The sequence below is a fragment of the Haematobia irritans genome, chromosome 4 (assembly GCF_050003625.1).
Source record: "Haematobia irritans isolate KBUSLIRL chromosome 4, ASM5000362v1, whole genome shotgun sequence".
In the NCBI taxonomy this organism is placed as follows: Eukaryota; Metazoa; Arthropoda; class Insecta; order Diptera; family Muscidae; genus Haematobia; species Haematobia irritans.
This window is the reverse complement of record NC_134400.1, coordinates 94300263-94326782: the sequence shown is the minus strand read 5'-3', so window position 1 is coordinate 94326782 and position 26520 is coordinate 94300263. Positions and strand designations below refer to the sequence as shown.

Genomic DNA, 26520 nt, shown 5'->3' with positions numbered 1-26520 from the left:
TGATTCTACAACATTTATGCGAGAAAGAGTGTCCGCTATAACATTTTCAGTACCTTTTCGGTGCTGTATAGAAAAAGAGAAACTTTGGAGCTTGAGGGCCCACCGCGCTAGTCGCCCGGACAGATCGCGCTGTCTCATAAGCCACTGAAGGCTGGCATGGTCAGTTATTACGGTGAATTCCTGACCCTCAATATAGGGTCTGAATTTCTTTATTCCCTCAACAACGGCGAGGCACTCTAACTCTGTTACAGAGTAATTTCTTTGGGCTCTTGTCAGCTTGGCTGACATAAAGGCCACGGGTAATTCAACCCCCTCTTCGTTCTCCTGAGCCAGTACACACCCTATACCCTGCAAACTGGCGTCACATAATAATATAAATTTCTTTGAAAAATCCGGTGTAATTAATATAGGAGCAGAAGTCAATAGTGACTTGAGGTGTTTAAAAGCCCTATCTGCATCATCGTTCCACGTGAAACCACGTTTTCCTTTCAATAGTTCGGTCAATGGATATGTCTTGGAAGCAAAATTTTCAATGAATCTCCGGTACCAACCTGAGAGTCCGAGGAAACTCCTTAGCTGCTTAACAGAGGAAGGTACAGGGAATTCAATGATGGCCCTAATTTTCTCCGGGTCCGTCTTTATTACACCTTGTCCTACTACAAACCCAAGGTATCTTATCTCTGTCATGCAGAATTTAGATTTCGAGATATTAATCGTCAGGTTGGCTTTACGCAAACAAAGGGCAACTTCATGCAATAATGTAAGATGAGATTCGAAATCCTCAGATAATACCAATAAATCGTCGAGATAGACGAAAACTCTATTGCGCAGATGACTAGGTATTATGCGATCCATCAAACGGCTTAGAGTTTGAGGCGCATTACATAAGCCAAATGGCATTACGGTATATTGGTATAATGGCCTATTTGGAATCGTAAAGGCAGTTATCTGTCGTGATTTTTCATCAAGAGGTATCTGCCAGAACGCATGTTTCATATCCAATCCCGTAATGTACTTGGCAGATGGCAAGCGACCCAATATCCCGTTTATGTGCGGTAACGGATACGCATCTTTTAAAGTATGTCTATTGATCTCCCGCGAATCGAGGCACAATCTGCTCTTATTTCCACGTCTGACTAAAACGCAATTGCTGCTCCACGGACTGTTCGACTCCTCGATAACACCTAATGCCAACATGTGGTCTACTTCCTCAAACATAAGTTTTTCTATTGCTGGTGATACGGGCCAATGCCGTTGTTTCACTGGCTTTGTATCTCCAACATCAATAGAGTGTCGAATCAAATCGGTTTTCCCTAGACCGTCCCTCTCATACGATGGAAATGCCTCGATTACTGATTTAAGCCTTACCTTCTCATTTTCTGAAAGTATGTGCATATTGGGTTTCTCCCCGCCATCAATATCCTTACCTACATCTAGTTCCCCTACAAACGGCGACGATATTTTCCCCTTCAACGTCTTAAATAGGCCAAATTTTTCCCAAAAGTCAGCGCCAAGAAAAACATCTTGTCTCAGTGAAGGTATAATGAAAAATTCAATTTCGTTCATGATATTATTATAACTCAATTTCCAAAAAAATTTTCCTACCACTAAATTTGCCGTACCGTCTGCAGTACGCACATTACCCTTACATTTCTTGAAATTGTGGTTATTCATTATGTATCTTGCAGCCTCATTCCCTACGCAACTAATGTTTGCTCCAGAATCAAGAAGAGCCATAAAACTTTTATCGAAAAGGTATACAGAAATATAAATTCTCATATCATTTCCCATTATTATTGTTGAAACTAGTTTCTTTCTGGTAGAGCGAACTCTACTCCAAAAATCTCTAAGTCGTTTTGTACGATGGCTTTGTGGTAAGTCCGAAAATATTCTCTCTCTTGCTCTCATATATTCCTCAAGTCTTTTGTGATATGGAGTGATTATTTTTAAAGTCGGTTGTGTGTCTCGACAAGTGTTTAATATCGTAGGTTTTCTAATTTCGATACTCCTAATATTATTTATGTCCTTAGTTTGAGTATCTATCGAGCGGTTAGATTCGGATACGACTATTTGGTGTTGGTTGTCGCATCCCTTTTGCGGTTTTCCGAATGATTACAATTACTACAACGCGGCTTATACGTATCCTTTGCCCCGCAACCGTAGCAAAACACAGTTCGGGGTTCAAAACATTCATCATTCCGATGTCCTCTTGAACCACAATTCCAGCAGCTAAATCGTGCATTCATTTGGCTGATTTCGGATACCATATTGCTAGCTTCCATCTCATCGTCAGGTTCGTAAATCTCAGAAACATTTGGTTTGAAACTTCGAAGTCTATTCTGGTGAAAATTATTTTCCATGAAAAAAGTTTCATGTCTACGAACTTCTTCCCTCAATCTTGAAAGAGTAGGGATTCGTAAATGCAAAAGTTCATATCTGAGACTCGATTTTGCATTTCTTACTAATATTTCGACAAGCTCACCTTCAGATACTTCAGATGAAAGTCTATCTACTAAGTTTTCAATAGAGGCCTGATAATCATGAAAACTTTCATTCTCCTTCTGCCGTCGTCGGTGGATCTTCTCCCATATATCTAGGTCAGAAAGATTCTCATCAAAAGTCCTATGTAATTCAGCGCAAAAAATGTCCCATGAGAAATTTGGATTCTTTCTGTGAAATTTCCAATACCATGATCCTGCTTTGCCAATAAGTAATCCATGTAAATTATCAAGCAAAAGATCGAAATCATTGTCCAGTAACTGTTTTGTCAAAGACTTAACACGATAAATAAATTCATCGACAGTCATGCCCTCTCTGGAGCCGTCAAATTTTATGTGCCAGCTCTGAATTAAAGCAGACACTTTTTCCGGTTGTACAGTTCTCTGTGACCTATTAGAATGCTGTGCAAGTGAATCAGAAGGTATATTCCTAGTAGCAAAAGTATTAGACTGTTCCCTAGGAAAACTAGGCATATCCCTAGGCCACTCAAAATCTGATACGTTAGATTTGCGATTTGAATCCGACATATTCATCGAACGGACATGACGACGCAATTGATCCTCTATTATACTACTTATATGATTCGACATATCCTGTAGAAACTTCTGTTGTTCATTCCTAATCAAACTCACAATATCGTCTTTCCCAATATCCGAGTGATTTTGTTGTACCGTCACTTCTGACTCCGAAAAAGCAACCCGTTGGTCATTACTGTTTGAATTTCCAATAGAATTCATAGATCGAGTGAAAGGACGAGAAAATGTCGCTTTTCCCCTATTACTCTTGCTTTTGGGTTTAGTCCCCGTACTTTTCTGATTAGCTAATTCAGTTCCATTATATATATCTGGATTGTTCATGGAATTAGAAATTCGATTCATTAAAGCTTCTCCAGACTCATCTGGAAATGTCGTATCTGCTAAACTACAAGGTTTATTACAAACAGGACAAGCTGATTTTGCTCCAACCCATGTTGTAAAACAAGTTTTGTGAAAAGTGTGTTTACATTGTGTTAGCGCCAAGGGGCGCTCATTACCCAGTGCCTCATTACATATGGTGCACGTAGCAACTGCCTCACTTGCTATAAACAAATTTTCATTACTATGTCTCAGTGGCATATTAACCTTTCTTCCATAAATTATAGAAATGTTTGTCTATTGAGATCGTTTAATCATAAGTACGTGTCTATTGAGTAGACGAAATAGAATTATAAATTAAGAATGGAAATATTATCTATTGCAGCTAATGAGCAATATTTTTGGGTGAAATTTAGAAGAAAATTTCCAAAACAATTCTGTGGTTAGAAATCAAGAAAATAATTATTACTCAAAATCTACAACTCCAACAAAATGTCTAGAAATTGACCCTAAAAGAGAGAAATCCAGAGGTAACATTTCGGTAGAGTATGGTAATACACTTCATCCGCTAACTCATAAGGTCGACCGACCGCTTTTATTAGAGCAGTTGCCGCAAAATCCAAGTATGAGAATTCGTTGAATTATAATATCAAGCCTATATCAAAATGTGTACTTAATAAAATTCTGAAACTAATAACAAAATTAAGATGCGGAAATTGCCATCTTAACTCAAGAGGATTGTGGAGGGCCTAAGCCGATTAACGCTCAGATTTTTTTTTTGTTTTTCTGAACATATATGTGGACCTCAATATATACATATATATTCTGCAGCTTAGGGCTCCACGTTTTGGGCGCCATTTATGTGGTGTTATGTGCTGAAGATATTAATTTTGAATTGAGGTCTATAGAAATATAGGATTTTTTTTTTTTTTTAATATGTAGGAATGTGAATTGACGGATGTGTACCTCTAGCTACGCTCTTGCTAACTCGCCGATATGGGTGGGTCTTGTCATTTCACAAACCAAGCACACTCAACCATTTATTGTAGGTACACTGAAAAGGTAAAACGCAATCTTAAAAGAAAACAAATTTAATAATAAAATAGACACTAAAAGCGATAAGTCACAAGAATCAAAACAAACAAAAAAAAAAAAAAAACAGACGGACTACTGGGATCACGGACAATGGTAAACTAAGTTAAATCATAATTCTCCATTCTTTATATACTAGTTCTACACGCAGCTCTCGGTGTTAATGAGCCTCTCTACTCAATACCCTCCCTTCCATGCAATCTACCTTTGTTTGTGATTGCCCATCACTGTGGGTGAACCCCTCACCGCGTTTAAATGTGCATACTTATGATGCCCCGATCTCGTCGACAAACATTACCTCTCTCACTTAGAAAATCATGTTGTTGTAACACTGGCAATTTATAACAGTTTGCATGATATACACTTTATTATATTCATATGAGAGTTAAATACTGACAATTATAAACTAATAAAGGGAAAATATATCAGCTCTCTTTATACAGAATAATTTCATTGATTAACTGACATTTTGACGAAAGAAGAAAATTATGAATGAGAATAAAAAAAATACGCACAAAGAAGAGAAGGAAGATTAAATTCAATTGTTTTCTTTCTTTCTAAAGCGTATTTGTATCTTATGTTCAACTTTCCGTATATTAGGGTTCTAAATTTTTTTTCAATTTTTTTTTCCATAAATAGTTATTCGATATTAAAATTATTAATTCAATTATAGTTATAGTTTACTCAATCATTGTTGTCTAATTATGACTTTTTTTTATAGTGTACATATATATGAAATAAACCATAATCAGAGGTTACTCACTTTTTGTTTTTTTTTTTTTTTAATTTACTTACTGCTCAAACATTGCAATGTCGTTGGGCCCATCGATGATTTAGATGTTGAAGCTTAAATAGGACGATATTAAATTTTGATTTCATATATATGTATACGAGACATTCTATTTCCTTTTTTTTTTGTTTTTTGGATAATTAATTAATTTGTTGATTTCATTTTGGTATTCTGCAAAATGGTAATTTGCCTCGTTAGGGTGTGTACTTTTTGGTGCGGCAACATGTGATTCTCGAAGTAGCTCGCTTTTTCTTCTTTGAATTGTACAATGAGCACGTGGGTATCCAAAGGTCTTGAGCCCAAAATTTATTAGTAAGGCATAATTATATTTTTCGATCTACGTTGGGCGATCTGCAAAACAATTTCCGGGCCGCTAAATATTTATTATCAGTGGCTTCCTGCAGCGGAAGTCCACCGATATATGTCTTCCACCACGATTGGATTGAAAGGTAATAATAGGCCACAGATTGATCTGAGTCAAAAAAAAAAAACACAAGAAATACTTTTCACAAAACCTTCAATTAGATCTGTCCGTATTGCTTACCACTTTAAAAGGTGTTTAAATATTTAAACAATTCCAGAGTTCCTGTACAATTATGTGTATGAACAGAAAAGTTTCTAAATAAGTTTTCCTTTTTCTTTTCTCTTCAATTATTACACGGGTTTTTTTTTTTTTGAAATCTGTACTGCTCGACTTCTTGTTTGAAATGAATAACTGTATGAGTGCAAAATTTCTGCGTAGGCTCGCATTGGACTTTTTTTCTTCCCTGTTTTCTTTGAAACAGTTAGATGCCTTATTAACAATGTGAGAGAATGAGATATAGCCATAAACGCTTGCATAACAGAGGCTACGGGGAATCTATCAAAACAATAAGGTATAGAGACTTGATAAAAATTCGGACTAACAGCTGTTTTGATGTCTCAACCTACAGGCTGATTCAAGGGTAGCCGTTACCTTCAAATGCTTAAAAAAAAATTAAATTTAAATTTATTGGTCACTACAAATTTCATTAAATTTAAAGAATTTTTCTGAATTATTAAAGTCAAGTTGACCTTAGCCCAAACATTTTTTCTTTTATGTTATGATACCCATTTTTAAGTGAAATCACTTAATTATAAGGACAATACGACTTCATTGAAAAGTTTATCGACTTTTGGACAACGAAAAAACTTTATATTACACTGAAAAAACAGTGAACCCACCAGGAAGAAAACTTTTGATTAATTTTAGAAAATTTTGAATAGTTTTAGAAATTTTTAACTAAACAGTATTACAAGCGCTGGCATCACGCCGATATCAAAAAAATAAGTAAATATTTTTCGACAAATTCAAGAAAATTTATTAGACATAAATAATTTTTTTCACTTTTTAAAGAAAATTTTGCAGTTTGAAGGAAAAAATTGGAGTTCAAAATTGCAAGAATGTCTTTAGTGAAATACGAAGTTCATGATGGACGCTGTTGTAGTAAAATTTACAAATTTAAAGAAATAATGAACTATTTTGTGAGAAGTACGAATTTAGTAAAACTTTTTACTTCATTTGTGTATAATTTTTTCCCGTCTTTTAGTTCATTTAACTAACGTACGCAAAAAATTATTAGAGTAAATGAAACTTTCTCCAAATATAATAATTTCATGAACTGAAATATAGTTAAATTGGCTTTAGTGAAATAGTGAGTTCACTTTTTTTTGAGTGTAGAGAAATGCGTCTTATATGCTAAGCAAAATTTGCATTCGTATTTTAAAGACATGAAATCTTCCCCTCACGACAATATTTTTTCAGTGTACGATAGGGGTGCTCCCCTTTGTCCGACTTTTTTAAAGTACAGTGAAAAAACTAAAATTTGTCGACTTACTGAAATTTTACGGAGAACTTGGGGGAGATTATGAAATTTACATGAGGTATATGATTTTTGAATATTTGGTCGGGGAAAATAAAAGGGCACAGGTAGAACTCATTTCTCCTTAAGTACATACCGTGAAACAATTGAACTTTTCCAATTTATTTGAAATTTACAGAAGATGTGGGGTAGGTTATATTATTATAATGGATTCGTAAGGGAAGAGGGGTCTCCCCTTGCCCAGCTGTTTAAAAAATTGGGCTTATAATTTGCTTGAGATTTTTTGGAACGTCACACAATATACGATATTGGGACGGGGAGAAAAAAAATAGAATTCTCAAGTTTACTTGAAATTTACAAAGTCCGTAGGGGAAGGTTATGAAATCAATATGGTGTACTTGATTTTTGGGTATCTGGCCGAGAACCTTTTCCTTGTCCCACCCTATGAAACTTGAAGAAAAGTCTACAGATGTTCTTGGAATTTGCAAAGAAACTGATGTCCCTTTACAAAAAATAGAGCAAAATCTAACCTTCTCCGATTTACTTGAAATTGAGAGAAGGTGACTAAATTTATAAAGGGAACATGACTTTTCTATGTCTGGTTGAGGAAGAGTGAAGTTGGGTAGTTTGTGAAATTATTATAGGGTACTTGAATATACGATATCTGGTAGTTCCCTTTTGCCTGATTTTTTGAAAATAGAAAGTAGAGGATTGTCGATAAATGGGAACTCGGTACATAATTGTATGACTTTTCCACAGGCTTCTGCCAGACTTTTTTTTTAGTAAAAAAACTTAAATTTACATGATATTGAAAGTCAACATAGAGGGTGCTTCATTTTCCGGTATATGTTTGGGAAAGGCATGTTCTCCGTGTCCAAAACTTTAACAAATGTTAATATGGTCAATTTTTAAATACTTTTACTTTTTCAGATTTATTGGACGTTGAGGAGAAGTATACTTCCCCTTGACAACCTACGTTTGAAACTCACAGGTAGAAGATTGTCAAACGATTTGAATACAGAACAAACAAAAAAAAAAACAAACCAGTATATCCGACCGAAAGTTCGGCCAGGCCGAATCTTATGTACCCTCCACCATGGATTACGTACACCCTCAACAAAAATCGCGTTTCTTGGTGTGTATATATTGTTAAGGCGCCAATTGATTATTTCCATTCTTCTAATTGCAGCTTGCTCTCTAGGTCTCTCTTTCTAAACACATATATGTGGCTATTTATAAATTAAAATATGTTTGCATCCAAACATATTATATTTGCAAACATGTTATTTACCAAACATAATATGTTGGTACATATTAACATATATGTCGCAAACATGTTATGCTAGTTTATGAACATTATATGCTTGCACTGAAAAATAATGTGTTTTGAGTTCCAAACATATAATTTTTACACCCAAACATATGAAAAACAGTCTTTTTAGTCCGTGTAGAAATTTCTACCAAAGAAACTTCTACAATTAATTACAATTAGAAACTTCTACAATTAAATTACTTGGGTTGCGGCCGATGGCAAAGAATCTTACGAACCGATAATTATAGAGCCAGAATTGAAATATGGGTGCTACATACAATTACGAACACGAGTCTACCAAAAATGGCAGATTTTTTACTAATTGGTAGATTGGTAGAATTCTTGGTGTTTTGGAAGATTTTGCAAAATATTCCTCTCCAACTATGAAATGCTTCATAAATTTTCTATAGAAATCACATTTTGACAAAATTTTCTACAGAAATAAAATTTTGACAAAATTTTCTATAGAAATAAAATTTTGACAAAATTTACTATAGAAATATAAAATTTTGACAATATTTTCTATGGCAATAAAATTGTGGTAGATTACTTTTGGCTCGAGCGGCAATCGTGATTTTTCTGTGATTGGGGATCGGTTTATCTGGGGGCTAGGTTAAAGCGGCAGGCCGATTAAGATTCAGGCTCACTTAGACTATTCAGTCCATCTGGGGGCTATATATAACTATAGATAGATACGGACTAATTTTGGCATGGTTGTTATCGGCCATACACTAGCGAAATGTACCAAATTTCAATCGGATCGGACGAATTTTGCTCCTTCAAGAGGCTCCGGAGGTCAAATATGGGGATCGGTTTATATGGGGGCTATATATAATTATGAGCCGATATGGACCAATTTTGGCATGGTTGTTAGAGACCATATACTTACACCACGTATCAAATTTCAACCAGATCGGATGAAATTTGCTTCTCTTTGAAGCTCCGCACGCCAAATCTGGGGATCGGTTTATATGGTGGCTATATATAATTATGGACCTATGTGGACCAGTTTTTGCATGATCGTTACGAACCACATACCAAGCCAAATCAGGGGCCCGTTTATATGTGAGCTATACGTAAAAGTGAACCGATATGGCCCATTTGCAATACCATCTGACCTACATCAATAACAACTACTTATGCCAAGTTTCAAGTCGATAGCTTGTTTCGTTCGGAAGTTAGCGTGATTTCAACAGACGGACGGACATGCTTAGATCGACTCAGAATTTCACCACGACCCAGAATATATATACTTCATGGGGTCATGGAGCAATATTTCGATATGTTACAAACGGAATGACAAAGTTAATATACCCCCCATCCTGTGGGGGAGGATATAAAAAGTATAAACAGTGAAGAATTAAATAGTGAGATTTACAAAAACAAAGTTTAGTTCCTCTTTATTAATAGGGAGACCAAGAGGAGTCGACGGACGCTACAAAAATGATTACCGTTAAATGAAAATATATAAGATTTGATGGAAAAGTAATAATGTTTATACTTACCTTGCGAGAAATGATTTCTAATTTCAGTAGGAACACAATTTTGTTTGGGAGGAAATGCTTCCCCGAATAAAAATTAAGATATCTAATTTTATACAATTAGAATCAGAAGATCCGAAAAATGGTAAGATCTAATCATATCTAATTACTATGGACATAGATATGATCGGATCTCAATATTGACCTAGACCTAATGTCTTAGATATATTTATATACATATATATCCCTATATATACACTGAAAAAAAAGCATACTCGGTTCCAAAGATTTTGCCTTTACTTTAAAAAATTTGGTATTGATTCCGAGCCAAAGAAGCGGAGAATACAAGTAAAGATACTTTTAAGACACAATTCTCTTTTAAATTTAGGTAATGTGTACTTGCTTCTAGGAAGCAAATTCTAATTTTTCGCTTTCTCAGCTTTTTTTCTTCATATGCTATCAAAGTCCTTTAAAAACGAGTTAACGGCAACTTTATTTTCCAAATTAGGACTCGACTTCCAGTACAAATTGTGCTATGTTTGATGTAAAAAACTTCTTTAAAATAAAGTTTTGAAAAACATGTCCTATATTTGAACGATTTTTTGCTTTGTAGTCAAGATGCAAAAAGACAACAAATTTAAAGACAATTTCATTAAATTTAAAGAATTTTTCTGAATTATTAAAGTCAAGTTGACCTTAGCCTATAAATTTTTTCTTTCATGTTAAGATACCCATTTTTAAGTCAAATCACTTAATTATAAGGACAACACGACTCTATTGACAAATTTATCGACTTTTGGACAAGGAAAATAACTTTATTTTAGAGAAATGCGTCTTCTATGCTAAGCAAAATTTGTATTCGTATTTTAAAGACATGAAATCTTTGACCTCACGACAATATTTTTTTGAGTGTAGTTGGATCTGATGTTAGATCTCGTCATATGGGGAATTATATATAATTATATCTAATTATGTCCCATCATATCATGGTAAATCTAATCATATCAAATTAGATCCCCTAATGTTTACACGGGACCACACATATCGTATTTTGTGGGTCAAAGTTGTTCTAAACATATTATATGTTCACATACAACATACATCATAATGTTTCGGTAATATGTAAAAATATATGTGCGTCCTGCAAAATATGTTTGTGACATATGTGTAAAGTTAGAGCCAAAATGTGGCCCTAATACACTTATTTATTAATCGATTTTGCCAAAGCTGGCACAAATTAAGCTTCTATAGTATCATTTAAACCTGCAAAATATGAGTGAAAAATATGACATTTTCTACTATATTTCCCCAAATCAGGGGTACATATATATGGGACCTATATCCAAATCTTAACCAATTTGGTCTAAATTTGACACACATTGCAAAAATTTTAATTGTAATCTTAGTGCTAAATTTTAAGCAAATAAGGAGCCCCTTGGAAGAGCAAAATTCATCCGATTCGGTTGAAATTTGGTACGTGATGTTAGTATATGGTATCCAACAACCATGCAGGAATTGGTTCATATCAGTCCATAATTATATATATAGTCCCCATATAAACTGATCCCCAGATTTGATCTCCGGTGCCTTTTGGAGAAACAAAATTCATCCGATCTGGTTGAAATTTGATACATGGTGGTAGTATATGATATTTAACAGCCATGCCAAAAGTGGTCCATATCAGTCCATAATCATATATAGCCCCCATATAAACCGATCCCGAGATTTGGTTTTGGAGCCTCTTGGAGGAGCAAATTTCATCAGAGTCAGTTGAAATTTGGTACATTGTGCTAGTATATGGCCGTTAACAACCATGCCAGTTCCATATCGGTCTATAGTTATATATAGCCCTCAGATAAATCGATCCCCAATCACAAAATATTGGTCCATATTTCATAATTGTATATAGCCCCCATACAAGCGACCCCCATATTTAAATTCTGGCTCTCTACCACGAATGGACTAACTAACAATTTAGAAAACGATGTTAAGAAGTTTTAAGATACCACAACTCAAGTAATTCGATTGTTGATGACAGTCTTTCGTAGAAGTTACTACGCAATCCATGGTGGAGGGTACATAAGATTCGGCCTGGCCGAACTTACGGCCGTATATTCTTGTTTTTATTGAAAAAATAAAAATGTCATAACAAACGAATTTTGTTGGTGGTAAAAGTTTAAAATTTTCGAAGGAATTCAAAAAACTCTAACAAAAGAAAAACGTTTTTTTTTTCTTTGCGTGTACGAAATTTTAAGTAGATCGGTCCAAAAACAGGTCAATTTTTATCAAATCGGTGATAAATATATATGGCAGCTGTATCTAAATCTGAACCGATTTTTCCAAAATCAAGAGCGATTGTCTTTGAGCCGAAGTACTATGCCAAATTTCAGGACAATCGGACTTTTTTAATTAATTTTTTTTACAGAGTTTAATTTTAAGTGATTTAAGATTAAACGATTGGTCTCAGACTGGTCCTTCTTGGCGTTGCATACAAATGCAAAAACTTTTATTATTACCACATTAGATTACAATGTAGATCACACATTTCTGTCATTGGATACATTAAAAATTTATTCATACAGAAGAATAGAGTGGGTTGCCTATTACCGATATTCGGTAATAGGCAAATCGTATTAAAATTTCCTTAATTCCTCATTCCTATATGTTTGAAAATCCATAATACACAGAAAAAAGTCCGTTGTTAAACTGATGATAATTTATAGTTAACATATTGCAAAATATTTATTTTATTTTTGATTATTTTTAAAATTTTCTACGAAATTTTAATTGATTCGTTTTTTTCAGCTTTTTTCTTCACTTTCCAAATTACAAAAAAAAATATAAAGACGATTTCATTAGAACTTTTCAGAACTATTAAAGTCAAGTTGACCTTAGTCAAATAAAATTTTCTTTCATGTAAAGTTACCAACCTTTATATAGAAAAAATATGTCCTCTATGCTAAGGTTATTCGTATTCGAATTTTAAGGACATGCCATCTTTCGCCTCATGTCGATATTTTTTTCAATGAATATAGTTTACTTTTTTCTGTGTACCATTAATTTTTGAACACTTTTTGTTGTTGTTTTTTTTTTTTTTTTTTTTGTAGTGTAGTTATTAGTGGCCTATAATCAAATTGGCTTAGTTTACAAGTTAAGTAACTTATACCACAGCATTCATGTGATTGCGATGCCACAACCAATTTGTCCACTTTATCCTGTAAATGTCATACAATTAAAAAGATACTTTCTGTATAGTACTTACATCTCTGATGATATCACAACTTTGTTGGACAAATTTTATTAACTCGTCGGCATTCATGGGAACATCACGTAAAACTATCTGGGAAACATCAACAATAACTAAATCATTGTATCTTCATTGTGTTTCAAATACACCCATACACGCATCCCATATAGGAAGGACGCCGGAAGTCACCAGGTAATGATTAGGATGTCAACGAATATAGAATGAAACATGTTGCGTGCCATGGCACATGTAAGGAAGGAAAGGAAGCATAACAAATACGAGGAAGGGAAAAATAAATAACATTATTAACTTCGAGATGTTTGCTACGAATGTGTGCGGGGATGTGTATAGGTGTGTGTGTGTCACTTTGCAACGGAAATCAAAATAAAAAACAAAAGGAAACTTATTGGGGGCAAGTAGAGGGCCCAGTGCATCAGACAAAAGTAAAGAAAAGCACTTACAATTGATGCCAGAGCAAATTGAGAGCTCTTATAATGGGATGTGTAGTCATTAGTACTTGATCCAAATGATTTCGTGCTAATTGCACATAAACCTTCCAAGGGACCGGTGCCCTAATCGTCATTATGGGAAATTCGGGAGGCTCTTCCACCAATTGCAGACGTTTACGTTCCAAAGGGGATCTGAACATAAGAACAAGGAAAGAATAACATTAATGACAACAAATAGGTAAAGTCGAAAGTAGAACGGGGGCGACTATGTTACACCCTTCCACACTCTATGGCTACATTTATTGATTATATCCCAAAAAATTCACATTGCGCTAGATGATGTTATTTCGTACACAGAAAAAAAGCAAACCTGGTTCCAAAGATTTGGTCTTTACACTAAGCGGAGAGTTGAAGTAAGGACTAATATGAGACACAATTCTCTTTTAAATTTAAATTTTCCGAACTTTAATTTATTCGTTTTATTAGTTTTTTTTTTTTCAAGTAAACCAGTTTTTAAAATAAAGGTTGAAGAAAATCTCCTATTTTTATACCCTCCACCATAGGATGGGGGGTATATTAACTTTGTCATTCCGTTTTTAAAACATCGAAATATTGCTATAAGACCCCATAACGTATATATATTCTGGGTCGTGGTGAAATTCTGAGTCGATCTAAGCATGTCCGTCTGTCTGTTGAAATCACGCTAACTTCCGAACGAAAGAAGTTATCGACTTGAAACTTGGCACAAGTAGTTGTTATTTATGTAGGTATATTGGTATTGCAAATGGGCCATATCGGTCCACTTTTACGTATAGCCCCCCTATAAACCGATCCCCAGATTTGGCTTGCGGAGCCTTTAATAAAAGCAAATTTCATCCGATCCGGTTGACACTTTAAACATGGTGTTAGTATATGGTCGCTAACAACCGTTCCAGAATTGGCCCATATCGGTCCATAATTATATATAGCCCCCATATAAACCGTTCTCCACATTTGACCTCCGGAGCCTCTAATAAAAGCAAATTTTATCCGATCTGGTTGAAATATGGAACATGGTGTTAGTGTATAGTCTCTAACAACCGTGCCAGAATTGGTCACTATCGTCCCATAATTATATATAGCCCTTATATAAACCGTTCTCCAGATTTGACCTCCGGAGCCTCTTGGAGGAGCAAAATTCATCCGATCCGGTTCAAATTTGGAACGTGGTGTTGGTATATGGTCTCTAACAACCGTGCCAGAATTGGTCCATATTGGTCCATAATTATATATAGCCCCCATATAAACCGACCCCCAGCTTTGGCTTGCGGAGCCTCTAATAGAAGCAAATTTCATCCGATCCGGTTGAAATTTGAAACATGGTGTTAGTATAAATATGGTCTCTAACAACTGTACCAGAATTGGTCCATATCGATCCATAATTATATAAAGCCCTTATATAAACCGTTCACCAGATTTGAACTCCGGAGCTTCTTGGAGGAACAAAATTCATCCGATCCGGTTCAAACGTGGAACGTGGTGTTCGTATATGGTCTCTAACGTCCATATAAACCTATCCCCAGATTTGGCTTGGGGAGCCTCTAAGAGAAGCAAATTTCATCCGATACGGTTGAAATTTGGAACATGGTGTTAGTATATGGTCTCTTACATCCGATCCGCTTCAAATTTCTAACGTGGTGTTAGTATATGTCCGCTAACAACCATACCAAAATTGGTCCATATCGGTCTATAATTATATATAGCCGATCCCCAATCACACAAAAATTGGTCCATATCGAGCCAAAAATAATCTACCAACATTTGATTTCTGTAGAAAAATTTGTCAAAATTTTATTTCTATAGAAAAATTTGTCAAAATTTTATTTCTGTGGAAAATATTGTTAAAATTTAATTTCTATAGAAAATTTTGTCAAACTGTATTATATACGTATTTAATCGGTCCTTTTTAATTTAATATATACCATGTATGGACTTACTCACAATTTAGAAGACGGTGTTAGGAGGTTTTAAGATACCGTGCCATCGGCAAGCGTTACCGCAACCCAAGCAATTCGATTATGGATGGCAGTGTTTAGAAGAAGTTTCTACGTAATCCACGGTGGAGGGTCATAAGTTTCGGTCTGGCCGAACTTACGGCCGTATATACTTGTTTTGCTTTGTAATTAAGACGCAAACAGTGAAAAAATTTAAAAATTTCATTTTGAAGAATTATCAGCATAATTAAAGCCAAGCTGACCTTAGTCAAACAAAATGTTCTTTCATTTTAGGATCGAATCACTTAACTATAAGGACAAAACGACTTCATTGGAAAGTTTATAGACAAGGAAAACAAGTGAGTAAAGTAGAAAGTCGGGCGGGGCCGACTATATCATACCCTAAACCACTCCTACTGAATTAGTAAACATAAGCATTTGTGGGGTATCATTGGTATAGGTTTTGGAGAACATAAAGGGGGGTACATGTTTATGGGTGTCTTGGCACAATCTGAGCAGAAATGTCTACTATTAGGAGCTATAGTTTATTTTGCACCAAAAGAGTTAGTATGCCACTAATATTGAGTCCATTATTAAAAAAGCGGAAATCGGTCAATTAGTTGTGGGTAATAAATCCAAATTTCTGCAAATAGGGCAATAGATTTATGTAAGAGCTACATGTAAGTCTAAATACGATCAGCTAGTACATCCAAATTTGAATAACATAGGTCAATAAACAAGAGTATTATGACCAAATTTGACAAAATTGAGCGATGCATATATATGGGACCTATATCCAAATCTGAACCAATTTGTATAATATTTTGCAGGTATGATTGATACCATAGAAGGTCATGTGTAAAATTTGTGTACGATCAGTTAATAAATGAGGCCCCAATGGTCAAATATAATTTTTCAAAATCGGGCGATACATATATATGGGAGCTATATCTAAATTTGAACCGATTTCGATGAAATTTTGCATGTACAGTTAGTGCTATAGACGATTACATTTAGCCATCCTTGGGTACGATCGGTTGATAAATAAGGATTTTACGGCCAAATTTGGCAAAATCGGGCGATACATATATATGGGAGCTATATCTAAATTTGAACCGATTTCGATTATTTTTGGCACATTTTGTCAGTACCATACAAGATTAGAGTAAGCCAAGTTTGAGTAAGATCGCTTAATAAATAAGGTTTGTATGGCCAAATTTGTGAAAATCGGGCGATACATATATATGGAAGCTATATCTAAATCTGAACTGATTTCGATGAAATTTTGCAGACTTAAAGGGTGATGAAAAAGTTTACTATGTGCAAAACTTGATGACATTTTGTATAATATTTTGCAGGTATGATTGATACCACAGAGGGTCACTTTGTGTAAAATTTGAGTACGATCAGTTAATAAATGAGGCCCCTATGGTCAAAAATAAGGTTATTAGGGGCAAATTTTTCAAAATCGGGCGATACATACATATGGGAGCTATATCTAAATTTGAACCGATTTGGATGGAATTTTGCACATACAGTTAGTGCTATAGAAGATTACAACCGTCGAACGGAACGGACGTGTTTTTTTAATAGCGGATAAAATCATCGTAATAAGTACCTACTACGAATTTCAAGTGTGGTGGGATATTAGGCCACCATGCAGAGAAATTCAAAGACATCCACTGGGTTGCTAACTTCAGGGCCCAGTGGACGGGTATCGACTGGAGTTATAAATTTGGGCAATGACCAAGAGTTAGGCCCAATTAGTCGACCTGTAGACGGGTCGACAGGTGGCGACAATTTGACAAGTCGGACCTTTTCCAAGGTAACGGCATCAAAAGGAGGTAATCCCTCACGAAAGAGATTCAAAGAACGCAGAAATGCTTTGTTTATCCTAAAGAAATTAGGATCAGTCGACCCAAGCACGTTGTCGGCTAAACAAAGCGATTCCTTAAAATGGGCTCAAGGAATTCTTGAGGCTGGAAAAAGGGAACGATCACCGGATGAGCTGCCATCCTCCAAAAGGGATCAACGATCGTTTGCCTCAGTTGCTAAAGACAGCCTTGTGATGGCTATCATAAATAAAGGAGCATTGGACGGTATGGTTCCAAAGCAAAAATGGGGGGAAATTGAGAATGCTTTGTCTGGCGTCTACTCACAGGTGCTGGAAAAGTTTCCCTGCCCAGATCCTCGACACCAAGAGGCTGGTTGGTATCAAGGACGATTTAAGCTAGTCGCATTTGAGGACCAGAGGTCTATAGAATGTTTTAAAGCTGCTCTGCTACTAATTGGTGAAGTTTGGGAAGGAGCTGCTCTAGAGTTAGTCGAGAAGAAAGACATACCGGCTAGACCAAGAGCACATGCGTGGATACCTGCAAACCCTCCTGACAGTGAATCTATTTTAAATAGACTGAAACAATGCAATCCAGATCTTCCAACAGCTGATTGGAAGGTTGGCCGTTTGGATGAAGTGGATGGGCCAAGACGGCATGCAGTGTTTATATTGAACACTCAGTCTTTGCCACATCTAGCAGTCCCAGGGCCGTGTATGTTATGGCTTTCATTATATCCAAATGAAGGTGTATAAAAACGATCAGCTAAAGGATTCAGAAATGGACAATCCTCTGTCTGAATCAGAAGTAAGCGGATCCTCTTGCGAAGTCGAGGGGGATACCAAGACATTTGAAGACATGGATAGATACCGTATGCGTGAGGAGGCTTCTACTGCCTCAGAACTCACCAAAGTTGAACCTATGGTTATTGCGAGAGTCACCGATATCTCTGAAGAGGACATTCTTGATGACTCGATTGAAGCGGCTGATGTGACGGTTGTTGAAAATCTCGATGGTCCTACGGATCCTCCAGATAAATCTTCATCATTGTAAGGCTGCATGTGCTGCCTTACAAGTTCTCCTGATGAAAGGGGACATAGATATAGTTCTTATTCAAGAACCATATGTTTATAAAAACAAAATATGTGAATTAAGTACTCCGGGGTTCAAACTATTGCAATATACTGGTTATGATGTAAATCGAGCCTGTATAATTGCTAAAAACGAGCTCAACTTGTTTCTGCTTCCTTCAATGTGCAATACAGACACTGTCGTTGCAAGTTTAGAAATAGCCAAATGCAAATATTGGGTATCTTCGGTCTACATGGGCCATGACAGGGAGATGCCTCCATATACCGTTAAGACCTTAGTGGAGGAGTCACTGAAAACAAAGACGAAACTCATTATGGGATGCGATGCGAATGCACATCATAGTATATGGGGAAGTAGTGATACTAATGCAAGGGGAGAGTCGCTAATAGAGTTTATTTTGCGTACTAATCTGGTAGTTTGCAACAAGGGAGATGTCCCAACCTTTGTCACTAAAAACAGGCAAGAGGTTTTGGACATCACCTTGGCCTCGCAAGAACTGAATGAAATGATATCTGAGTGGCAGGTTTTAAGTGAACACAGCTTCTCAGATCATCGCTACATCAGTTTCAAATTTGATGTTCATATCACCAAGATCATATTTCCGCCAAATGTTAGGAAAGCTGACTGGAATAGGTATAGGGAATCGTTCAATATGATGATACCGGAAATAACAGAGACAAATATGAGAAATGTGCAAGATATCGAACACGCAGTGGAGCGGATTACTAAGGCCTTCAACATCTCACTGAAAGCTGCATGCCCTAGAGGGAAGCCAAGGGGGGAAAATCGACCACCATGGTGGTCTACGGAATTAAGTAATATGAGGAAATCCTGCAGGAAGCTCTTTAACAAGGCAAAGTCCACCAGAGCCCCTGAGGACTGGGACGCTTACAAGAAGAATCTGAGAGGATACAAGCGAGAACTGAGAAAGGCTCAGCATAACTCTTGGAATGCTTACTGCATCAGTATTGAGAATACGTCCGAGGCTTCCAGACTACGGAAGGTTCTAGCATCCACCAACTCCGCTCCAGGTTTCATTAAAACATCGGAGGGCAATTGGACAACGTCCAGTGAGGAGACGCTGGAGGTACTATTGGACACACATTTTCCTGGAAATCAGACGGTTGAACCATGTACTGGCGGTGCCACAGTTGCTCAGCGGTCGTTTCCTGTCGAGGAAATTGTATCGGAAACTAGAATAAGATGGGCGCTAAATAGCTTTGGACCATTCAAATCCCCTGGACCTGATGGAATTACTCCGGCGGAGTTACAAGCTGTAACTGACAAAATTATCCCCTGGTTGTCGGTGATATATAAAGGATGTATCAACTTATCATATATCCCAGGAAAGTGGAGGGAAACAAAAGTCGTTTTCATACCTAAAGCGGGAAAAGCCTCTCACTCGAGGGCGAAGGATTTCCGACCAATCAGCTTATCCTCATTCCTACTTAAGACTCTGGAGAGGATGATAGATATTTATCTTAGAACTAGCATCGATTCAAGTTTGTTCTCGAAACGACAGCATGCATACTCGAAGGGCAGGTCTACTGAGACCGCACTACATGAACTAGTCAGCTTTATTGAAAGCTCACTATCTGTCAAAGAATACACAATCGTGGCGTTTCTAGACATCGAAGGGGCGTTCAATAATATCCATCCGAGCTCGATATTAAATGGACTGACAACTCTGAATGTTGATCCATGTATACTCAGGCTGTTAGACGAACTGCTAATGAAGAGACGTGTGAGTGTCCTCTTGTGTGAGTGTCCTGCATTTTGTGTAATGCGCAAGCAACTTTTAGGAGCATATAGCTTCAGATTACTGGCGGATCTGGAAAACGTTAACTTAAGCAGTCTGCTAATATTTTTGGAACAATCTGGTTGGTTCAACAAAGAAAAATAATCAAGAAGGTTCAGCGGTTAAAACTAGAAGTGCCCATATGTAATAGGTACTTTTAGTTAATGTGGTATCACAATGGACTGAATAGTCTAAGTGAGCCTGAATCTTAATCGGGCTGCCACTTTAACCTAACCTACATTTAGCCATCCTTGGTTACGATCGGTTGATAAATAAGGGTTTTGCGACCAAATTTGGCCAAATCGGGCGATACATATATATATAAATATATATATATATATATATATATATATATATATATATATATATATATATATATATATATATATATTATATATATATATATATATATATATATATATATATATATATATATATATATATATATATATATATATATATATATATATATATATATATATATATATATAGCTCCCATATATATATATATATATATATATATATATATATATATATATATATATATATATATATATATATATATATATATATATATATATATATATATATATATATATATATATATATATATATATATATATATATATATATATATATATATATATATATATATATATATATATATATATATATATATATATATGGGAGCTATATCTAAATCTGAACCGATTTCGATGAAATTGCGCACATACATTTAGAGCTATAGAAGATTACATTTAGCCAACTTTGAGTACAATCGGTTGATAAATAAGGGTTTTACGGCCAAATTTGGCAAAATCGGGCGACACATATATATGAAAGCTATATCTAAATCTGAACCGATTTCGATGAAATTGCGCACATACAGTTAGAGGTATAGAAGATTATATGTGGGCAACTTTGAGTACTATCGGTTGATAAATAAGGATTTTACGGCCAAATTTGTCAAAATCGGGCGATACATATATATGGGAGCTATATCTAAATCTGAACCGATTTCGATTATTTTTGGCACATATTGTCAGTACTATAAAAGATTAGAGTAAGCCAAGTTTGAGTAAGATCGCTTAATAAATAAGGTTTTTATGGCCAAATTTGTGAAAATCGGGCGATACATATATATGGGAGCTATATCTAAATCTGAACCGATTTCGATGAAATTTTGCAAACTTAAAGGGAGATGAAAAAGTTTGCAATGTGCAATTTGATGACGATCGGTTTGTAAAAACGCGCAACGTGACCCCATTTGTCGAAATCGGGCGATACATATATATGGGAGCTATATCTAAATTTGATCCGATTTCTTCCAAATTCAATAGCGTTCGTCCTTGTGCCCAAAAAACACCCTGTACCAAATTTCATCCAAATCGGTTAATAATTGCGACCGGAATCCTGTGAACAACAAATACATGGACAGACGGACAGACGGACGGACACCAAGCGCTAGATCGACTCAGGGGGTGATTCTGAGTCGATCGGTATATATTTTATGGGGTCTAAAATCAATATTTCTGGTAGGCACATTTGTTGGCCGATCAAACTTATTATACCCTGACCACTATGTGGTTTAGGGTATAAAAAACGTTATATCAGAGAAATGAATCTTCTATGTTAAACAAAATTCGTATTTTAAGCACATGAGATCTTTGGCCTCACGACAATATTTTTTTCAGTGTACATACATGAAGCTCAATAAAAAACGTAAAATACCCAAAAATACCTAGAAATACCCAACACCATCAATCGTCTGAAAGCCCCTCGTCGTAGCGGGTTACTTGAAAATATATAGAATTCTATGTGGATTTTACGAAGCATAATACCTCAAGAAGATCGGGTCTCGAACTGAAGGTGGGTATTAAGATCGAGTTTAGCCGCGAGTGGGAGCCATCGTGGTGCAATGGTTAGCATGCCCGCCTTGCATACACAAGGTCTTGGGTTCGATTCCTGCTTCGACCGAACACCAAAAAGTTTCTCAGCGGTCGATTATCCCACCTCAGTAATGCTAGTGACATTTCTGAGGGTTTCAAAGCTTCTCTAAGTGGTTTCACTGCAATGTGGAACGCCGTTCGGACTCGGCTATAAAAAGGAGGTCCCTTGTCATTGAGCTTAACATGGAAGCGGGCAGCACTCAGTGATAAGAGAGAAGTTCACCAATGTGGTATCACAATGGACTGAATAGTCTAAGTGAGCCTGATACATCGGGCTGCCACCTAACCTAACCTATCCGCTAAAATCGTCATTTTTTCACGATTACTTTTCTTAATTAATCCACTTTAAGGAATAGAAACTTCGTGAAAATTTGCTTTGGGTTATTCTCCATCAAGTTATAATAAAATTGCAATAAATATGTATTATTTTTTGCCATTTTTTACTGACTTAGTTTTCACTTTAACGATTTTAGTGGCTAAACTCGAACTTAATACCCACCTTAAAATATAAAGTTTCTACGTATGGAGAATATGTACATCAGATTCAGGGTTTATGAAAATCATTTTTGTTTGTGTTTTGGAAGAGCCTTAAACATCTCGCGTAAGCGTTGGAGCAAATAACGAAATAACGCCTTGGTTTGAAATCTAAATTCTAAAAATGTTTAATTGGGAATATCGGTCTATATGGACGCTTTACAAAAAAAAAAAAAAAAAAAAAAAAAAAAAAAAAAAACTATTTAAAGTTCCTCTAGGTTTCCAATTTAAGCAAATTGGATACGATACGGTTTTTGGAAGCCTAATAAGTAAAATCGGGAAATATATATGGAGGCTACACCAAGACGTAGACCTACACCGAAAGAATTCTCTTCGTTAATTTTACGAAGAATTCTTCATTAACTATTCTTCCTGAATTCTTCATTAAAATAACGAAATTTTCATTCATTTTCGTAAATTTTACGAAGAACATTTTACGAACATACGAAACTTCTACGAAACGTTATACATTAACTTTTCTTCGTAAAAAGTTCGTACTTTTAACGAAACTTTCTTCACATTTCATGAATTTTGTGAACAAGTTTTTACGAATATTTTACGACACATTCTGCGTTAAAATTTCTTCATAAAAAGTACGAAACATTTTCTTTGAAATAACGAAGAATTTTCATTGAAGTTGTAAAATTTCCGTTCGCTGCATTAAATTGTCTTTTATAGTGTGCTTGAGTGTATTCCTTTATTCTATTTTTTATGCAAGTCTATGCTACTTCTCATTTGGGTGATAGCGTGCTATGAATAAAAGAGAAGCAATAAAACTAAAAATTATTCAAAAACTTAAGATGTAAAGTAGTGATGTCATTTTTCACACTTGCAACTACAACCAAATGCACTTTCGACTATAAATTTTTTTTCTAAAAGTTCGAACATTTTTCAGAAAAAAGTACGAAAGTTTTTCATAAAAAGTACGAACATTTTTCATAAAATCTACGAAAATTTTTCATAAAAAGTACGAAACATTTTCATAAAAAGAACGAAATTGTTTCATAAAAAGTACGAAGATTTTTCATAAAAAGTACGTATTTTTTTCTTACAAACTACGAAAATTTTGGAAGAACTTTTCTTCGTAAAAAGTACGAAATATTTCGTACTTTTAATGAAAAGTTTCTTTGGTTGTAAAACAATGACAAATTTCGTACTTTTAACGAAATTTTTCGTTCTTTTTACGAAGAAAATTCTTTCGGTGTATGCACTATATTCTGTACATCCATTTGTGGTCCTAAAATACCTCTGGCGTTTGAATTTCACGTTATTCCGATTTTTTGGGGCGATCTAGAAGCCCAAAAAATCAAATTTGTGGACCGATACACCCCTCAAATAGGTGTACCGAATACGGTGTGTATCAGTTTATGTTTTGTCCCCATAGAAACCGATCTCCCGATTTGACTTCTTGAGCTTCTAGAAATCACAATTTTTTCTAGTGCTGTTATGCTCACTTGTATTTTCTTGCGCGCTTAGACGAGTAGGTTAAGATTCCTCTAAACCTGAAACAAAAATGGCCTTTAGACAATGATCCAGTACTTATACGATTTACTTTAATTTTGCAGCGAACTTGGATGTAGGTTATGAAATTTACGTTTTGATATTTGAACGGGAATAGAGACCTCGGTCAAGTTTTTGAAGACTGGAGAAGAGATCACCGATTAGCTTGAATATTCAGTGATGGTTAATAAGGGTGGTCTATAGACAAAGATCCGCCTCTCCCCTTTTTTTATGTACCAAGACAGATATGGTTTGGCATTTAAGTATGCCGAAGTTTTCTACACAATTGTTCCGAATTCAATACCAATCCTTTAATATTTAAATTTAGATCCCTTATAGAGGTGTCCATATTTTTGTGAGAGAAGGCTGTTGTTTTCACTTTTTTCAAATACTATCAACAGCCTTCTCTCACAAAAATATGGACAGACTTACAAAATCATGTAGCGGAAGTGATTGTAAGAATTTTAAAAGAGAAGGCTCTCAAATTGTTGTAGCAAAAACACATGCACTTTGCATAACGCAGAAAATGCCGTAGTGCAAACAACGAGTATGTATACAAAGGTACCGTTAGAAATTTACAGATAAACAGGTTTTGTGTTCTAAATGCCTTATAAATTAATTTCGTAGATGTGAATAACGATGTGCATGTGGTTTCGATCGGACATCATGACAACACAGCAAAAACTATTTGGTGGTGTGTAGGGTGACCTATTGACTTTTTAAAATCTCTGTAACTTTTTTGTTTATGAATATAAGTAAATACTTCAAAAGCAAAAGTTTCATATTTTGTTAAGATCTTTATATGGTTATCAGAAATGGGCATCATAGGGGTATACGAAGCGAAATAAAAAAATTAAAAGTCAAATTTGACGTCGGAGTCAAAAATGACCAATGCACGAAATATAGCCCCTGATCAACCACGAACAACGATATGAGCTTCTTTTCGATCGGACTTCAAATGACGACACAGCACAATAAATTGTATTTCGGGGGGTCGTAGGGTGCACGAAAAAAAGTTTTGGTGTTCTGAAATTGTCTTCGAATATGCTACAAAACTGGGGGTGACCGCATCAACTTTTTTCGCGACCCTATCTAGAGTGCACATTATACGAAATTGTTGTGACTCTCAAGAAATTCGTGACTCCCTGATGGCAACGGTGTGAGTGTGCGTGAATGTAAGCCACGAAAATTATCTCTTCGTGAGTGTGCGTGAGTAACGAATTTCGGAAAAATACGCTTACGAAAATAATAACATTTGCGACTTGAATTTGCTTATAATTTTAGCTACACCTTAGATACTAGGAGCATACACGCAAAAAAATAATTCTTTCCTCCCAAACGAAATTTTAGACAAACAAAGTTCGTTTCTCATTTGCTTTTCGCTGTAAGGAAGTGTATTTGGAAGAAAAGTATATACTTTTTGTGATAAACGTTTATTCTTTTCCAGGATGTAAAAACAATTTCATAAAGACTAGCTCAAAAAAAAACATTATTTTCTTGCTAATTGCATTGTCCCTCACATCTTTCTCACATCCACGAGGATTTTTAGTTCTTAACACCTTTTCCTGTAATACCAACAATGTAGAAGAAATTATAAATTTTTAAAATTTTTTTTACCTTTCGCCTGGACGGAGAATCGAACCGCGGACCATGCACATTGTAAGCCAACACACTAACCACTGAGCTATGTACCTGTTATGGTCATCAATAGATAAATATCCATATAAGTTATATTTATATAGCATAGCTTGCGGCGCCCACGAACCGAATAAACAAAGTTTATTTACCGGAAAAAACATTTAGTTTGGCACCGTGGAGCAGTGGTAGCTACGTCCGACTCTCATGCCAAGGGTCGTGGGTTCGATCCCTGCTTCGGCCAAAGTTTTTTTTTTTGCTTTTGTTTTTTTTTTTACATATATTCCAGATATATTCGGAAGATTCCGAAAAAATGTTCAACATTACATTGTACTATATTAAATTTTGAACTGTAAAATGTGTCTTATTAAAGACCTAAAGTCAGAAAAGAACAGTGTTTGATATAAACGAAATGGACTGTGTTGTTATTTCAAAAATAACTTTTTTTATTGAAAAAATAAAAATTTTGTAACAAACGAATTTTTTTGATGATAAAAGTTTAAAATTTTCGAAGCAATTCAAAAAACTCTAACAAAAGAAAAACGTTTTCGGTACACGTTTTCCAAACGTTTTTTTTCTTTGCGTGTAATAACGCTCTCGATTTTAATCATGCTCATGGTTTCAGTCATATAAAATTATTCG

At 35.4% G+C, this 26520-nt stretch overlaps 1 protein-coding gene across 1 annotated transcript in view; it reads right to left on the bottom strand.

Moving 5' to 3' along the window:
* Dnah3 (dynein heavy chain 3, axonemal) overlaps positions 1 to 26520 on the bottom strand; it is a 671994-nt gene that overhangs the window by 564461 nt on the left and 81013 nt on the right. Inside the window, exons 11-12 of the mRNA XM_075308183.1 lie at positions 13578 to 13757; positions 13132 to 13243 (exon numbers count right to left, since the gene is read on the bottom strand). Of these exons, the coding sequence (XP_075164298.1) occupies positions 13132 to 13243; positions 13578 to 13757 (292 nt within the window). The remainder of the gene's footprint in view (positions 1 to 13131; positions 13244 to 13577; positions 13758 to 26520) is intronic.